We start from the raw sequence: 16,894 nt of genomic DNA on the forward strand, positions 1-16,894 counted from the left end.
CCGTTCTTTGGAGAAATGTTACCAGTAGCACAAAGAAACAAAAAAACCCCAAAAAACCCTAACAAGAAGAATATTACTTACTATTGTTCTTTCTGTATCATAAATCTACATTTCATGATATCTCACCACAGAGAAAAACCTTCCTTAGATAGACATGTAGATATTTTTTGTAATTTTAGCACCTTCCCATTGGAACCTAAAGTCAAAATCTATTCTTTTTATCACTTCAGAAACAAACTTGCTGACTGTAAATAACGTTCACTAACAAATCATCACATGCTAGGATCATCAAAAGGAGAGTAATATATCTAAAGCATAAATATTTTCTACCTCCATAGAATACAGCATGTTTACTTTAAGGAAGGAAAGGAACTTAGCAGTATGCCAAGGATTTCATAGATAAACCTCAGGATGCCTCCTGTCTACCCTAATGTCATGCTTTGTGGCATGAACGTTGCTGCTTCTGTATGCACTCACATGCACCTTCACCAGGTTAAAGAGCCCCTTGGTAGAAAAACATTCTTGTCACTTTCTGATGATGTCAGGCCCTCTGGGCCATTTAACCCCCGCAGGAACCCAGGATACTTGCCTCAGCAACAGTCCTCCTGCTCTTCAGTGCATGTTCCGATTCCCTGTGTCTTGCCTCGCTGTTCCTGTACCTTTTCTTGCTGCTCCGTTCTTCTGCTGTCTTGTCTTGCCTTGTTTGTGCCCTAGCCTTGTCTCCTTTGTCTTGCCTTATCCATTCTACCCTGCCTAGCTCCTTGGTGTCTTCTCTTGTTTGTTTTGGCCTGATTCTCTGGTTCTTACCTCTACTTTGGATTCTGACTTTGCTTCTGGATTGCCACCTGCCCTGACCCTTGGTCTGGACCTAGATATCATCTGCTCATTCCTTGCTCTGACCCTAGGGCTGGACTTAGATAATGTCTGCTTGCTGCCTGTTCTGACTACTGCCTGTATATGGACTATCTCAGATGGTTCCTTAAGGGACACATGTCTAAGCCCTGCTGGCCCCTGGAACCCAAAGGCTTAACTGCAAGGAAGCTCGAGCTCCTGTACAGTAGGGCGTGTCTGCTAGTTGTCATTTTGGGCCTAGTAGGTTTGCCTAGTATGCAGTGTCAACTGCACCATAGCACAAGGGCTCACAACTATGACACAGAGAAGATGGGGAAAGATTTGGAAAGAAAATCTGAAATGGATTTGAGGTTTTTTCCACTGTAGAGAAACAAATATTTAAAAAAACAAAAAAAAACCAAACAGTCCCTGCAATTAGAAAGAGGTATGATGCAGAGTTAGAGTACCTGAATCATGAACCAATAATTCTTCTGTAACTAGTTAGTTTAGACTTATACTTTCAGCTAAAACAATCCATTTCAGCTGGATTGACTTTTATGCTGGGTTGATTTAAAACAATATTCACCAAAAAGGAAATATCTACTAAAAAGAACGTTCAAATAGGAATGCCACTCACCAAGAATATTAAATTTTTAAATATATAACCGCATCATCAAGCCTGACAGCGTGCTCCCTGTGTTTTCAAAGCGGGGTCTTCTAATCACTTGCGGTCATAATTTTTCTTTTTTTATCTACTTTTCTCTAAAGACAATTTTTGCATATATTCTTGCATGTATAGTCACCGTTTGCAATTCTCAAATCAGCTCAATACATATAATCACTGTTTGCAATTCTCAAATCAGCTCGACAACCGGCCGATGTTTCGCAGAAACAACTGCTTCATCAGGAGCTGCAGTTCGTGAAAATCTATTTCCTTAATGATAGAACATTCCAGGCAAAAATAGCACTTTTCCATGTATTCTCATTCAAATTTTTCTGTCAAATCTGTTCCTATATGGAGACAAAACAATGTCAAATACCATATCTTGTAACCATGCTTGTGTTACTTATCTGGGGTTGGCATAGAATCAAACCTTCTAGCAGGACGACCATCGTCTCGAAACCTGTTTAGACTGGTTGTTTTTACCGAAAGAAAAAACAGCAGAAGATATGTTGACATGTATAGTGCCTTTCTCTCCCATGGCGTCAGTGTTTAAAGACGTGATCCATCGAAACTGGCACATGCTGCAGCTGTATGATGAATTTGAGCTAAGACCAAGATTCACATATATGAAAGGCTCAAGTTTAAAGGATCAGCTGGTACATTCAGACTCGACAGTTTACCCATTGAAACATAGTGTTGGCTCACATGCAGCTTGTGGGGCTTGCTCAGTTTGTGCAAACATGCTTGTGACTACTCAGATTCAATTTAAAAATCCACAAATTTTAATTAAGCTGAAGCAACATACTAAATGTAAATCAAAGGGAGTAGTATACATCATTCAATGTCCGTGTGAAATGACCTATGTGGGAAAAATTACACGACAATTGCAAACAAGAGTGATTGAACATCGCTCCAGCTTAGTTTCACAGCGTTTAAATGCACCTATAGTCACTCATTGCCTTGAGAAAGGACATGCATTTGCTGAATTACGATTTTGTGTTTTAGAACAGGTTCTACCACACTGGCGTGGAGGAAATATGAACAAAAAATTGATTCAGGCTGAACAAAGATGGATACATTGTTTAGACACTCTATTTCCCAGAGGTCTGAACACTGAACTTGAATTGAATGTATTTCTGTGAAGAAAACCTGATGATTTAGTCATAGTGAGCAATGACGTTCCTTTACTATGATTGGATGTGGCTTGTTTATAAGCTGACGTCTGATGCAAAGATGGTCTCTGTTCCTTCTGTCTAAACAGGTTTCGAGACGATGGTCGTCCTGCTAGAAGGTTTGATTCTATGTCAACCCCAGATAAGTAACACAAGCATAGTTACAAGATATGGTATTTGACATTGTTTTGTCTCCATATAGGAACAGATTTGACAGAAAAATTTGAATGAGAATACATGGAAAAGTGCTATTTTTGCCTGGAATGTTCTATCATTAAGGAAATAGATTTTCACGAACTGCAGCTCCTGATGAAGCAGTTGTTTCTGCAAAACATCGGCCGGTTGTCGAGCTGATTTGAGAATTGCAAACAGTGATTATATATATTGAGCTGATTTGAGAATTGCAAACGGTGACTATACATGCAAGAATAGATGCAAAAATTGTCTTTAAAGAAAAGTAGATAAAAAATGGAAAAATTGACCGCAAGTGATTAGAAGACCGTGCGGCCCCCGCTTTGAAAACACGGGGAGCACGCTGTCAGGCTTGATGATGTGGTTATATATTTAAAAATTTAATATTTTGGTGAGTGGCATTCCTATTTGAATGTTTTTTTTAGTAGATATTTCCTTTTTGGTGAATATTGTTCAGCAAGTGGAAATTGAGACAAGTTCTTTTTTCTTGTGTGTTGATTTAAAACAATCCATTTCAGCTGGTTTGACTTTTATGCTGGGTTGATTTTCTTCATTGCTGATAGAGAAAAATGACTGAAGGCAGCTAATACAAATCTGTAGCCCATGCATAGCTGCAGCAAAACTCCTATGATATTGTGACAGTGACCCTGTTTTCCCCCCTTTAAACCTGTGTGGGACCAGGCATGGGGCCTGGTCCACCTTAGGTCCTGAGAAAGGGACTAGCTGGGGAGCATAAAAGGGTAAGCCCAGCAGAGTTCAGGAGCCCTCTATGCCTCAAGGAGGAAAGCTGCTCCTGTAAAGCGCTCTGTCCAAAGCAGAAGGGAGTGAGTGTATACTGTCCAGAAGCAAGGCATTCTACAACCCCTGTTTTCCTAGCATGTAGCAGATGGACTCAGGACCAATGGGTATAGTGTACTCCTGATAGCAGTTGGAGACGGATCAAATTTCAATCTGACATCAGCTCTTGTACATATACCCCTGCAGGAAGTGCAGCTCTTCAGTATTTTCCGTCTCTATAGCAGTTAGGGACTATCTGCATGCTCTCACAGTGTTAGAGCAAATTCAACGGAGAAAAACCCCCCCTAAATTCAGAAGAAAACTTACTCTACAGACAAGCCCCGCTCTCCTGCGTTGATACCCTCGGGTCCCTCCCCCAGTCGAGAATTCCCGAGGTGATTTCCGTGGTCCCTCGGAGGTAAGCCTCGGTCCGGCGGCCGATCCTCGGCGGGGACCTAGCCCCCGACTTTGGGCGCGGCTGAGAGGTAGCGGGTGCATCCTTGAGCGCGGCGGTGAAGATATTTACCCGCTCCCCCTGCAGCCGGAGACCGCCCGGAACGAAACCGGGAAACGCCAAAGACAAGGTAAGGTAGAAATCTTCTCCTATGACTCTGGTCTCCAAGGTTCGAGGAGCTGCACAGGTCGCTGGCCAGGACCAGTGCCACCAGGTTGATCCGCCCTAGCAGGGCTAGGCCCCGGTTAGAATCAAGGGTCCCTCCCACATGGAGACCCTCCGAAGTGGTCGCTATATTGCCCGCGTGGTCGCCGTCGCCATTTTGGCCCCATTTGACCCGGACGCACAAGGCTCGCTAGGCGCACTAAATTACATGTGCGCACAAGTTACACGCACAAGAGCCGTACGCACAAAGTTACACGCACAAGCGCCGGGTGCATAACATAATCGTGCAGCACGCGTTCACTGGGCTGGGTGCATATCTATGGCTTAGGCGCACACAATCCACATGCACGTCTTCACACTTAAGCACATAAAGATTTACGCACCGATATACATGGCACCACCGGAAACGGAGATCAAGGCCTCTGCCCAGCATGCCATATCAGAGCCGCCCAAAACGAAGAGGCCAATGCCCTGTGCGTCCTGTGCGAGGAAGCCCTGGGAGATCCAGCCCAGGGCCAGTTCCACCCAGGGCCGAGTACTAGCTCCTCAATGAGTACCCCGGACCTAGCAAATTCCAGCGGGACTCCCCCTCAAACGGGAACCCCCAGGGACTCAGGCCCCCTAGCTTGGACCAAGCATCCATCTCATGGGTGGAATTCTTCAAAGGCCTACACACCTTCGTCCACATGCAGACGGAGCCTCCGGCAAATCAGCCTCGGCCTCCACCAGAAGACCTCCATGTCCCAGGCCCCCCTAGGCCCAGATACACGTTTCCATCGCCCAGTATTCCCATCTATGGGCACACGGACAACTCTGAAGAGGAATCAGAGCCCCTAGAGGAGGAGGAACTCCTCCCGGGGACAGAGCCTCATCGGACCATGAGACGCTTCTTCACCAAGGACGAACTCCCAGACCTGGTCACCCACAGCCTGAAGGAGCTCGCTATCCCGGGCATAAGCGCTTCAGGGGAACCTAAGACGAATCCCCTGCTAGAGGGACTCCGTCAGATTTCCCGCCATTTCCCTCTGTTACAAGCCGTCCAGCAACTAATTGACCTGGAATGGAGTGCTCCAGAGTCCTCATTCAAAGGGGGACGGGCTATGGTAGCCATGTACCCCCTGGATCCGGCAGCCAAAGACCTTCTGACATGCCCAAAAGTGGATGCCATGGTCTGCGCGGTCTCAAAGCGCACCACCATCCCAGTGGAGGGAGGTGCAGCGCTTAAAGATGCTCATGACCGACGTCTGGAATCCATCCTTAAACAGTCCTTTGATGTCGCCGCTATGTCCCTACAAATAGCAGCCTGCTGCACCGTGGTGACACGTGCCTGCCTATTACAGACCAGGAGCAACACCCCTGGGGAAGTCATGGAACCAGCAGTCTCATTCCTTGCGGATGCCGCTTCCGATCTGGTGCGCATGCGGCTAGAGCAGTGTCATCAGCTGTGGCAGCCAGGAGGCAACTCTGGCTCTGAAGCTGGTCGGCCGACGCATCTTCCAAAATGCAACTCACAAGGATACCCTTCAAGGGATCTCTCCTGTTCGGCAGCGAACTAAAGAAACTGGCTGACAAATGGGGCGAATCCCCATTGCCGTGACTACCGGAGGACAAGAATAAGAAACACCAACGACCCTTCCCCCGAGCCTCCAGGGGTAGAGGTTCGCAGCGCTTCAATCCATACAGAAACCCTTATCACGCGCCTCGTCCCGCAGGCAGGAACCAGTCCTTTCGGAACAAGCACAACAAAAGGGGAACCAGCTCAGGCCCCGGCACCAGCCACACCCCACAATGAGATTCAGCCGTCCTGTCCAAAGGAAGAAGCCATAGGGGGCGAACTTGCCCTCTTCTACCAAAGATGGGTCGAGATAACTTCAGACAAGTGGGTACTAACCATTATTTGAGAGGGGTACTACCCGGACTTCCTGCGGACAAGTTCGTGGAATCCCCCTGCCATGACCACTACAAGAGGGTGGCAGTGGAGGCGACTCTGACCAGATTACTGGCCCTAGAGACCATAACCCCAGTGCCTATGCAAAAAATAAATACTGGACACTATTCCATCTATTTTATCGTCCCCAAGAAAGAGGGAACGTTCAGGCCCATCCTGGACCTCAAGTCAGTAAACCGCCACCTGAGGATCCCCCGCTTCCACATGGAAACCCTACGCTCTGTAATAAGGGCAATACAACCGGGAGAATTCCTCACATCCCTGGATCTGTCGGAAGCCTACCTACACATTCCGATCCATCAAGAACATCAGCGCTTCCTTCGCTTCAAAATCCTGGACCGTCACTGCCAGTTCCGGACCTTACCCTTTGGGTTAGCCACAGCACCCCGGTCGTTCACCAAGATAATAGTGGTGGTGGCGGCAGCACTGAGGAAGGAGGGAATCCTCGTACATCCTTACCTAGACGATTGGTTGATCAGGGCGAAATCCCCAGAGGAAAGTCGCCGGGCAACCAGCAGAGTCCAGACCCTGCTGGAGAGTCTCGGATGGGTGGTCAACACAAACAAGAGCTGTCTGCAACCCTCACAGACCCTCGAATACTTAGGAGTCCGAGTCGACACCAGGGAAGACAAGGTCATCCTGACAACGGCGAGGAAATTAAAACTGACGAACCAGTTACGAACCCTGCTGGGAGAACATCGCCCCACAGCATGGGATTACCTACAAGTCCTCGGTCTCATGGCATCCACTCTGGAAGTAGTACCATGGGCATGAGCTCATATGAGGTCCCTACAGCCCTCACTCCTATCGCAATGGAGCCCATTGTCTCAGAACTACACTGTACGTCTACCGCTCCCGGGCAGAGTTCAAACCCAACTACGGTGGTGGCTACAAGACGGCCACCTGAGCCAGGGAACAAGACTCTCCTCATCGACCTGGATCCTACTCACCACGGATGCCAGCCTACGAGGATGGGGAGCACACTGCGAAGAGCTAACTGCCCAAGAGCAGTGGAAAGCAGAAGAATCAGGGTGGAACATCAATCGCCTAGAAGCTAGAGCAGTCAGACTAGCCTGCCTGCAGTTCGATCACAGACTCCGAGACAAAGCGATCAGGGTAATGTCAGACAATGCTACTACAGTGGCATACATCAACCGTCAGGGAGGAACCAGCAGCCAACAGGTGTCCCTGGAAATAGACCCCCCTAATGTCGTGGGCAGAAGGGAACCTCCAGGAGATCTCTGCCATCCACATCGCCGGGAAAGACAACATCACGGCGGATTACCTCAGCAGAGAAAGTCTAGACCCAGGGGAATGGAAGCTGTCGACCACAGCATTCCAACTGATAGTGAACCGTTGGGGAACACCAACCATGGACCTTCTGGCAAACCGGTCCAACGCTCAAGTACCCAGTTACTTCAGCCGCAGACGGGAACCTCAGTCCCAAGGCATCAATACCCTGGTTCAGACACGGCCACAGGAGACTCTGCTATACGCCTTCCCACCATGGCCCCTACTAGGTGCAGTCATTCACAAGATAAGCCTACACAGGGGACAGGTGCTTCTTGTGGTCCCGGACTGGCCAAGAAGACCATGGTACACAGACATGCGGAGATTACTGACAGGAATTCCCCTGCCACTACCTCCACACAGAGACCTGCTCCAACAGGGACCGATCCGCCACGAGGATCCAGCTCGATTCTCTTTTACAGTTTGGCCATTGAGAGGGCTCGCCTGAGAAAGAACGGACACTCGGGAGTTGTAATTGACACCCTACTCTGAGCACGCAAGTTCTCCACATCTCTAACATACATAAGGGTGTGGAGAGTATTTGAAACCTGGTGCGAGGACCACAACATCATACCTCGCTCAGTCAAAATCCTCGCAGTTTGGAATTCCTACAGAACGGCCTTCAGAAGGGATTGTCCCTCAACTCCATCAAGGTACAGGTGACCGCATTATCATGCTACAGCGCCAAGAACGAGGGCGGCAGCATAGCCTCTCACCTGGATGTCTCCCGCTTCCTGAAAGGGGTTAAACACATCTGTCCACCCCTAAAGTGGCCAGTACCTCTTTGGAACCTCAACCGGGTCCTGAATTTCTTAGCAGGAGCCTCATTCAGACCTCTCCGAGGCCTGGCTCTCCGACTGTTAACATTGAAGACAGCCTTCCTGCTGGCAGTCTGCTCAGCACGTCATATATCCGAGCTACAAGCACTGTCCTGTCGTGAGCTGTTTCTCAGGCTCACCCCTGGAACCATCCAGTTGTGCACGGTTCCTTCGTTCCTCCCCAAAGTGGTGTCTCACTTCCACCTTAACCAAACCATCTCGCTACCATCGCCAGATGAACATAAGAATTCAGAAGAGGCCAAAAGTCTACGCCACCTCAACATCGGCAGACTCCTGGCCAGATATCTGGAAATGTCAGAATCAATATGAAAGACAGACCACCTGTTCATCCTTCACAGCGGGAAGAAGCAAGGGGAAGCGGCCTCACGAGCAACCGTAGCCCGCTGGATCAAGGAAGTCATCAAGGCGGCTTACGTAGAAGCAGGCAAGACGCTGCCTCTACAAATCAAGGCCCATTCTGCTAGGGCCCAGGCAGTGTCCTGGGCAGAAACCAAGAAGCGGTCACCCTTCGAGATCTGCAGGGCGGCGACATGGTCCTCCATCCACACCTTTTCCAGGTTTTACCGCCTGAATGTTCAGGCTCGGGAGGACACAGCATTCGCAAGGGCACTACTAAGTGGGTCACGGGCAGCCTCCCACCCAGTTCGGGAGTAGTTTTTATACATCCCATTGGTCCTGAGTCCATCTGCTACACACTAGGAAATGGAGAAATTACTTACCTGATAATTTCATTTTCCTTAATGTAGACTGATGGACTCAGCATCCCACCCATGGCTGCCGTTACTCATGAAAGCCTCGGGGGACAACTCCGAGAGCAAGGGAATCAAGGGTAAGCCATGCTTTCCTTCATCTAAGGCACCCACCCTACCGGGTGTCGACGTTTCCCGGTTGAGGGCACTGGCGGTCCCCAGCTATAGCCAATTCAACCGATTCAAGTTAATCAATTTAACCAAGTTATAAAGTTAATCAAGTTATTCAAGTTATGAAGTTACACAAGTTATTCAAATTAGTCAGTCACACATATATCCACAATGCTTTTCGAAGAGAATACTGAAGAGCTGCACTTCCTGCAGGGGTATATGTACTAGGGCTGATGTCAGATTGAAATCTGATCCATCTCCTACTGCTATCAGGAGTACACTATGCCCATTGGTCCTGAGTCCATCTGTCTACACTAAGGAAAACGAAATTATCAGGTAAGTAATTTCTCCAATGTTCCTGAATACTGCTAAGGTAGGCAGTCAAGAGTTATGTTGTGCTTATTGTACAAATAAAAGTTTGTTTGCATTTTTAAGGCTGTCGTCAGTCTGAAGTTGTGTCTGCAGCCTGGGAAACTCAGCTCGGTTTCCCATATATGGTGTCAGGTCGGGGATTTTTTTTTTCTAAAGCTTGGCACAGAAAAATCCCCACTGTGAAGTGGAAGTTTGTGTGTGGCCTGCCAGACTAAGGGGAGAAAGCCCTGTCTCGAGTTAAACATTGTGCTACATGGTGTAGTTAGCGCCAGTAAGGCAGGGTATTCTTTTTTTTTTTTTTTTACTTTTAAAGGAAAAAACAAGACAAACAATTGTGCACTATGGCTGGATCCAGGGTATCACCCAGAGTGAAAATGAAACTCAGCAAGTACAGAAGCCAGAGAGCTTAGAAGCCTGGCAGTATTATCAAAACCTTGATTTGGATCCAGTGGGTATACTGCAGTGTAGGCAAAAAAAAAGAGAAACCGGTGGGCTGAAAAGAAGAGTAGCCATGGACTGCTGTGTAGGGTGGGTTCTCCAGTCCCAAGAGCTAGGCGAGAGGGAGAACCTGAGCCCAGCGAAGCCACTCCCAGATGCCTTAGATGCCCAGAGAAAGAGAGACAGAATTACATGGGCAGCAGCTGGTTGCTGAATTAAAGGAGATTGCCAGAGAGATGTCCCAATGGGAGGCAGAGTTAAAGCAAATTGCCAGAGAGAACTCTATGATGGTGAGTGAGTTGAGAAAAACTGCGAGCCTGCCTGAAGTGAGGCCTGAGATTGGCACTACAGGAGGTCCCAAGGAAGACCCCATAGGGGTGCCCCGACACTGCCGGGAGCCAAGAAACAGCTCCTGTGGGAAACCCAGAGAAAGGGATGACGGAGACCCTTGAGAGTGATGTCACAGAGAGCCCTGAAGATGGCAACATAGACTGCTCAGAAGGGGGCAGTACCAAGTGGCTGGCAAGAGGTGCTGCCAAGGGGGTCAAGTGAAGAAGCCACAGTGGCCATGGAATCCCTAGAGAGAGGGAATAAAGAGAAGCCAGATGGAGGTGCTACCATGGAAAACCCAGAAAGAAGTGCCCTGGAGAGTCTGGAGAATGGAAGTGTAAATATTCCAGCAAGAGGGGTTACAGAGGAGCTAATGCATGGCAGTGATGGCGAGTCAGTGAGAGCTGCAAGGGAGTTGCCAGAAGGCGCTGATCATGACAATGCAGAGGAGGCACAAGTCAATGCAGAGATGAGTGAAGAGTATTCACTGCAATTACCACAACCAATCCAAGGAGACCCACTAGGGTAGAAGTGGAACCCAGAGCTACAGATGGATTCAGTTGAAGGACTGGGGGCATGCACTGGGCGAGGACTGCAGTGGGTGGTACTAACACTTGTCTGAAGTAATCCTAATGTGTGGGGGTGAGCATGATACTATGTCCCCATCCTCAAGTCTCGTTGGTGGGAAGCCAGATGAAACAAAATGGGATTTGGGGTACTTTCTTGGATGGGATCTGGGGGGGAATAATGACACTTGGACTGCTGTGTAGTGTGGTCCAAGTGGTGATCCTGTTTTCCCCTTTAAACCTGTGTGGGAACAGGCATGGGGCCTGGTCCATCTTAAATCTCACAGAGGGCAAGATCTCTGGGCAGGACCCTACTGGGGCAGGGAGAGTCCTGAGAGAGGGGGACCAGCTGGGGAGCATAAGAGGGTAAGCCCAGCTGTGTTCAGGAGGCCCCTATGCCTCTAGGAGGAAGGCAACTCTTGTAAAGCGCTCTGTCCAAAGCAGAAGGGAGTGGGTGTATACTGTCCAGAAGCAAGGCAGTCTACAACCACTGTATGTTCCTGAATACTGCTAAGGTAGGCAGTCTCGAGTTTGTTGTGTTGATTGTACAAATAAGTTCGTTTACATTTTAAGGCTGGAGACAGTCTGAATTTGTGTCTCTGGCCTGGGAAACACTGCTTGGTCTCCTCAGATACCAGTCCACATTCCAGATGGGACTCTAAAACCAAATAGTGGGATCACTCCTGAACCCTGACAGGAGACACAATATACCAATTTAGTGAAAGAACCAAAAGAGGAGGATACAGGGCAGCCCAGATGGGACTCTAACCCAAAGAAAAGGGCCCCTACCCCACCCCCCCCCTGCCTTTTTTTTTTGCTTGCACTGACTGAGGGCCAAAGTTCCAAAGCCAGGCAATGCAGACAGAAGAAGAAAATAAAAAGCAACGGAGGATTGGGGACAAGCATGGCAAACTAGGAGAATCATTACAAGAGAAAAAAAACCCTCTGAACAAGAACGATTATCGGAGGCGGGTTGCAGGGAAGAGGTTGGATATCCAATGGCAAAAAATATTTGAAAGGTCACTTTAATCCATTCGTCTTCACCACCACTCGCCAATGCACCAAACTGTTGGACTTGCCACCAATAGGGCACTCTGTGAACAATTCACATGTGTCTAAAAATTGGCATCTGGTGCCTGTTTCTGACTCACTAGAAGCCGCTGTGCTGCTGAGGGCCAGAAGATAGCAGCCACTGGCTGTGGCTGCTCTCTGCCCCATAGAAGAGAGAGCTGAGGGGAAGAGGTGGTGATGTTGTAAGTTAGAGAGGGGAGTTGGGAAGTCAGGCTTGGGGGGTGGGAAGAAGCTGAAGAGGAGGGGAAGTGGAAGGAGGAAAAACTTTTGCACAACTGTTAAAAGAGTTACAATTTAAATTTTGTAAACTGTTATGATGGCTTTACCGAATGACGGTATATAAAACTCAATAAATAAATAAATAAATATTTTAATTCAAACGCACGCACTTGTGCAGATTTAAAACTCTAGCGTATGTGGGCGCACGTGCATTCATATTAAATATACCATTTGTTTCTGCTATTGCAATACTGCATAAAAATATGAAAATTAATATTTTAAAAGGCTTGGTTTCCAAAATCACAGCCTCCTATGATGATTAGTGTTAATTTACAGTAATATTTTTAAAGAATCTGTGATTGTCAGTTAACTCAGAATAAGTATCCATAGAATTTGAATCCTGTTTTTCAGTTAGACTGCTGGAAATCTTAACTGAGCATTCCTTTAATGTATGGGTGTATTTTAAGACTGCACACGTGCAAAGTCTTCAGATACTTTTTACCTCTGAACTTTGTACTCATTTTCAAAGTGAAGTATGTGCATACTTTCACTTTGAAAATTACCCCAGGAAATGTACCCGCACATTTGTACCTGCTAATTTGTGTGGGCAAGTCTCTTGACAAAAATGATGCCCATACTTTTGAAAATTCATGAGTGTGCCCATAGTTTCAAGCCCTGCCCCCAGGAATGCCTCCCTTTACTCTGGGTAAAAGTAGGAGCATGGAAGCCCTATGCATGCACATCTACACACACACACGGAGGGCATAAAAAAAAATAAATTCCATAGTTAAAACAGAATTGATTTTTAAAATTACCCTTATAATGTGCCCAAAGTATAAAAAAAAAAGAGCATCATTTTCTTTATCTTCTCTAGTAATTTTCTTTTCCATTCTTAAGTCAAATTTTCTGTTTATGGGTATAGTATCTTATGCAGCTTGTCACTAATTAGAATGTGTATTATGTTTTCACACTTATTTAAATAGAGTACTTTGGATTCAGTTCTGTGTATTAACGTTGTTTGTGTTTTACTTTTTTTTCCTTTCCCCTCTAGGAAATTTACTACAAGATCCAATTGCTCCCACGAACTCTACCTGTCAACATTATGTTTGTAAAACCTGTAAAGGTAAAAAGATGATGATGAAACCATCCTGCAGCTGGTGCAAGGACTATGATCAGTTTGAAGAAAATAAGCAGTTAAACATTCTAGTGAGCTGTCATAAAAAGTTATATGAGTACATCACTCAGACTCCATTAGCACAGGACATCCTGGATGCAGTGGACAGTTCTGCAGACATATTGGCTTTGCTAACGGATAGATCACCTCTTGATGAAGACCCAGACAAAACCTCAAATACAGCCCGACCATTGTGTTTGCCACATTCCCCATTACCTTCCACCTCAGAACATACTGAATATGAAGTGAGCTTATCTCAGATATCCGAAAGCACACATAACATTGATATTGGTTGTTCTGTGATTAATGGATTGCCCAAGTGTAATGGGCTTTTGGTTGAAGAACTTGCTGTAAATATCCCTTCCCCTGGGAGCTCCAATCCAATTGATGTATGTAGCACTGGAGATGATACAAAAACAGAGGTCATTTCTAGCCATCTTCAGCCTGTCTGCAACCCAGATTCTAATGCTGACTTGTGCACCGCAAGCCTGGATATCTGCAGTTTCAGTGATGATATCAAACCTGGTGATTCTCTCTTGCTTAGTGTTGAGGAAGTACTCCGGAGTTTAGAAAGTGTTTCAAATACAGAAGCCTGCGATTCTGGTTTGAAGCCCAGCCTTGAAGCTAATGCATCTAATGGACCCTTTACAGAACTTTGTCCGCAGCCAATCAGCCACAGTATTTTTATGACCAATACTCATGCTTTGCCTCATGGGATCTCCTGTATGGCAGTAACTCCTAAGGTGGTGAAATTAAACCGTAAGCGGTCTCGCTCAGAAAGCGATAGTGAAAAGGTGCAGCCTCTCCCAATTTCCAGTATCATCCGTAGTCCAACGTTGGGGGCATCTGCTCCCATTATGGTGAAACGGGAAAACAAAATTTCTTTACAGCCCATAGCTACTGTATCTAATGGTGGCACCACTCCCAAAATTAGCAAAACTGTTCTTCTCACTAGTAAAAGCATGAAAAAGAACCCTGAGCATGGGGCCAAGAAATCTCACCCTAAAGCCAAACCGGGCACAATGAAAAAAGACAAAACAAAGGAAAAAATTCCTAGCAATAATGTGATGCCAGGAAGCCCAACGAAAACTGTATACAAAAAAACTCAAGAAAAAAAAGGGTGTAAATGTGGACGCGCAACCCAAAATCCAAGTGTTCTTACGTGTCGTGGCCAGCGCTGCCCTTGCTACTCCAACAGGAAAGCTTGCTTGGATTGTATATGCCGTGGTTGCCAAAACTCATACATGGCAAATGGGGAGAAGAAGCTGGAGGCTTTTGCTGTGCCAGAAAAGGCCTTGGAGCAGACTAGACTGACTTTGGGCATTAACGTGACCAGCATTGCTGTTCGCAATGCCAGCACGAGTGCCAGTGTAATTAATGTAACAGGGTCACCAGTAGCAACATTTTTAGCTGCCAGTACACATGAGGATAAAAATCTGGATGAAGCTATAGACATGAGATATGACTGTTAATTCAGTCACCTAATTTCTTCTTTGTCCTAAGAAGAATGGGAAAAGTAGCTACAGTTCTAAGGCAGCTATGGTTCTGTTTTTGTTTGTTTAACTTGCCGGAGCTCCTGCATATAGATCACTTGTATCAAGTGTGTTCACTGCTAAGTTATGTGTTAGTATTGGGATAATATAGTTTGCTGGTTACCAAGGCGTCACCCTAAAACTGTATGTCCTTAAGTTTTTGGCCTCATAATTTGGAGGGAGGGGGTAGAATGGGATTTAAATACAGATGCAACTGATTTATACAAAATGTTCTTTGGCAAGAAAAAAAAGTCAACCTCATTGTTCCAGTCATGCTTTGTGTAGAATCAAAGTTTCAGCACTGATTGTATAGAAGTGGTACCCACTTTGTCATTTCACGAAGGTTGTGCCGAATACCATCTTTAGAATCAAAATGTTTACTTGGAGTCAGCATTGCTGAAAAAAAAATAGATATATTTTTTTCTTGTTTAAAATGTAGCATCCCAGTCAAGGCCATTGCAGAATTATCTGTATACTGACCCATTACTATTTCTGATCATGAAAATTTAGCAACATCTAGCGTATGAAGCAAACAAACCAACCCATCTATCCAAACTGACTTGCTTATTCAAGTGAAGGATCAGAAATCTATCTACTGGATGCTAATATTTAAAGCTGCTATCACTCAAGATCTTTTAATTAAATCTTGGGGTCCCCCGTGTACATTTTACTTCATTAATTTCCTTTTTTTTGGTTGTGTGATGACTTTTTTGTTTTGAAATGTTGGTATCTGTTTTTATATTTTGTAGTCTTAATTTATGTCCCAATATGCCTCCTTCCTTCACCTTGAAACACGGGTAATAAGACAACAAGCAAACAATTAAAATAGCTGAGATATTAGAAAAGGAATAGTGCTTATTATACAGATTATGTACAAGCACAGGAAGCTGGCAACAGTGCTATCCCTGTGTGTGTAATTTAATGATCCCAAACTAAAAGAAAACTGTGATGTGTAAGTGCAAATACAGAAGACTAGCAGTAGTACACCCTACATAAAATGTAAAACCCGTGCTGGTTTGGATACAATGTCCTTTCCTTCTTTTGCTCCTCAGATTTTCTGGCAGCAGCTAAATTGGTTTGTCACAAATTACCTTGCACATAATGATATCTAATTTGTTGGTGTGCATTATTTTGATATCGTCAATATGGACCCGTTAGATTCTAGTGTAATGTAATTTGTCCCACTGTAGCTGCCTCTTGCACAAACACTTTCACAAATTATGGAAATAGTCCTATTTTTATTTATTTTTTTTTATAAAGTGAAATTACTACTTGCCAATTGTTCTTGTGAAGTACTGCATATTTTATGATGAGTACAGTTCTCTTTTAACAGCTTTTAAATGCTTTCATAGAGATGAGAACTGAGTTTGGTAAAATATCTCATAAAATAAACTGTAGTATACCAGAGTTTGTAGAGAATGAACCATCATTAGCTTTGCCTTTGTTTTACAGTAATTTATTAACATTATGAATGAGTTCATTCTGGTTTGTGCAGCTAAACATGTGAGCATGGTTCTTCAAAAATGAATAGGTGCCACTCATGATGTCTTCTATCTAGAAATGCAGCATTTGTATTGAATGTTGCAAGGAAGCAATGGATAAAATGTTATGTTCATGTCCTGGCCTTTCTTCTGGATACCACAGATGTTTGGTTGCCACTGTATAGTTTTTGATGTTCTATGGAAGTTTTCAACAGTTTCCCTAAATGTTATAACCACATCCTATTGGACATGGTGCTTATTGTACCAGTTATATCGTTACATTTTACATGAGATGACATGTCTTGACACTGATAGCAGCACAGCAAATGAATCTCCCATACAGGCCGACCACTGCCGTATTTCTGTAAACATGACTTTTTAGAGGGTTTTTTTTCACTGGTTTAAACACTTGTCAGTAATAAAAAAAAAAAACACATAGTACACAAAAAATGGAGGTTAAATTAGAAAACAAGTTAATGCTTGCTTCTCTAAAAAAAAACCCCAGTCATACTTCAGCAC

The 16,894-nt window shown here is 45.4% G+C and overlaps 1 protein-coding gene across 3 annotated transcripts in view; it reads left to right on the forward strand.

Annotated features, from left to right (window-relative positions):
• MSL2 (MSL complex subunit 2) overlaps positions 1-16,301 on the forward strand; it is a 61,206-nt gene extending 44,905 nt beyond the window's left edge. For all 3 annotated transcript variants that reach the window (XM_029615563.1, XM_029615562.1, XM_029615564.1), the window contains one exon: positions 13,240-16,301. In XM_029615563.1, coding sequence (XP_029471423.1) covers positions 13,240-14,834 — 1,595 coding nt within the window. In that variant the 3' untranslated portion in view covers positions 14,835-16,301. The remainder of the gene's footprint in view (positions 1-13,239) is intronic.
• Positions 16,302-16,894: the final 593 nt, after the last annotated feature.

This window comes from Rhinatrema bivittatum, chromosome 9 (assembly GCF_901001135.1).
Source record: "Rhinatrema bivittatum chromosome 9, aRhiBiv1.1, whole genome shotgun sequence".
NCBI lineage: Eukaryota > Metazoa > Chordata > Amphibia > Gymnophiona > Rhinatrematidae > Rhinatrema > Rhinatrema bivittatum.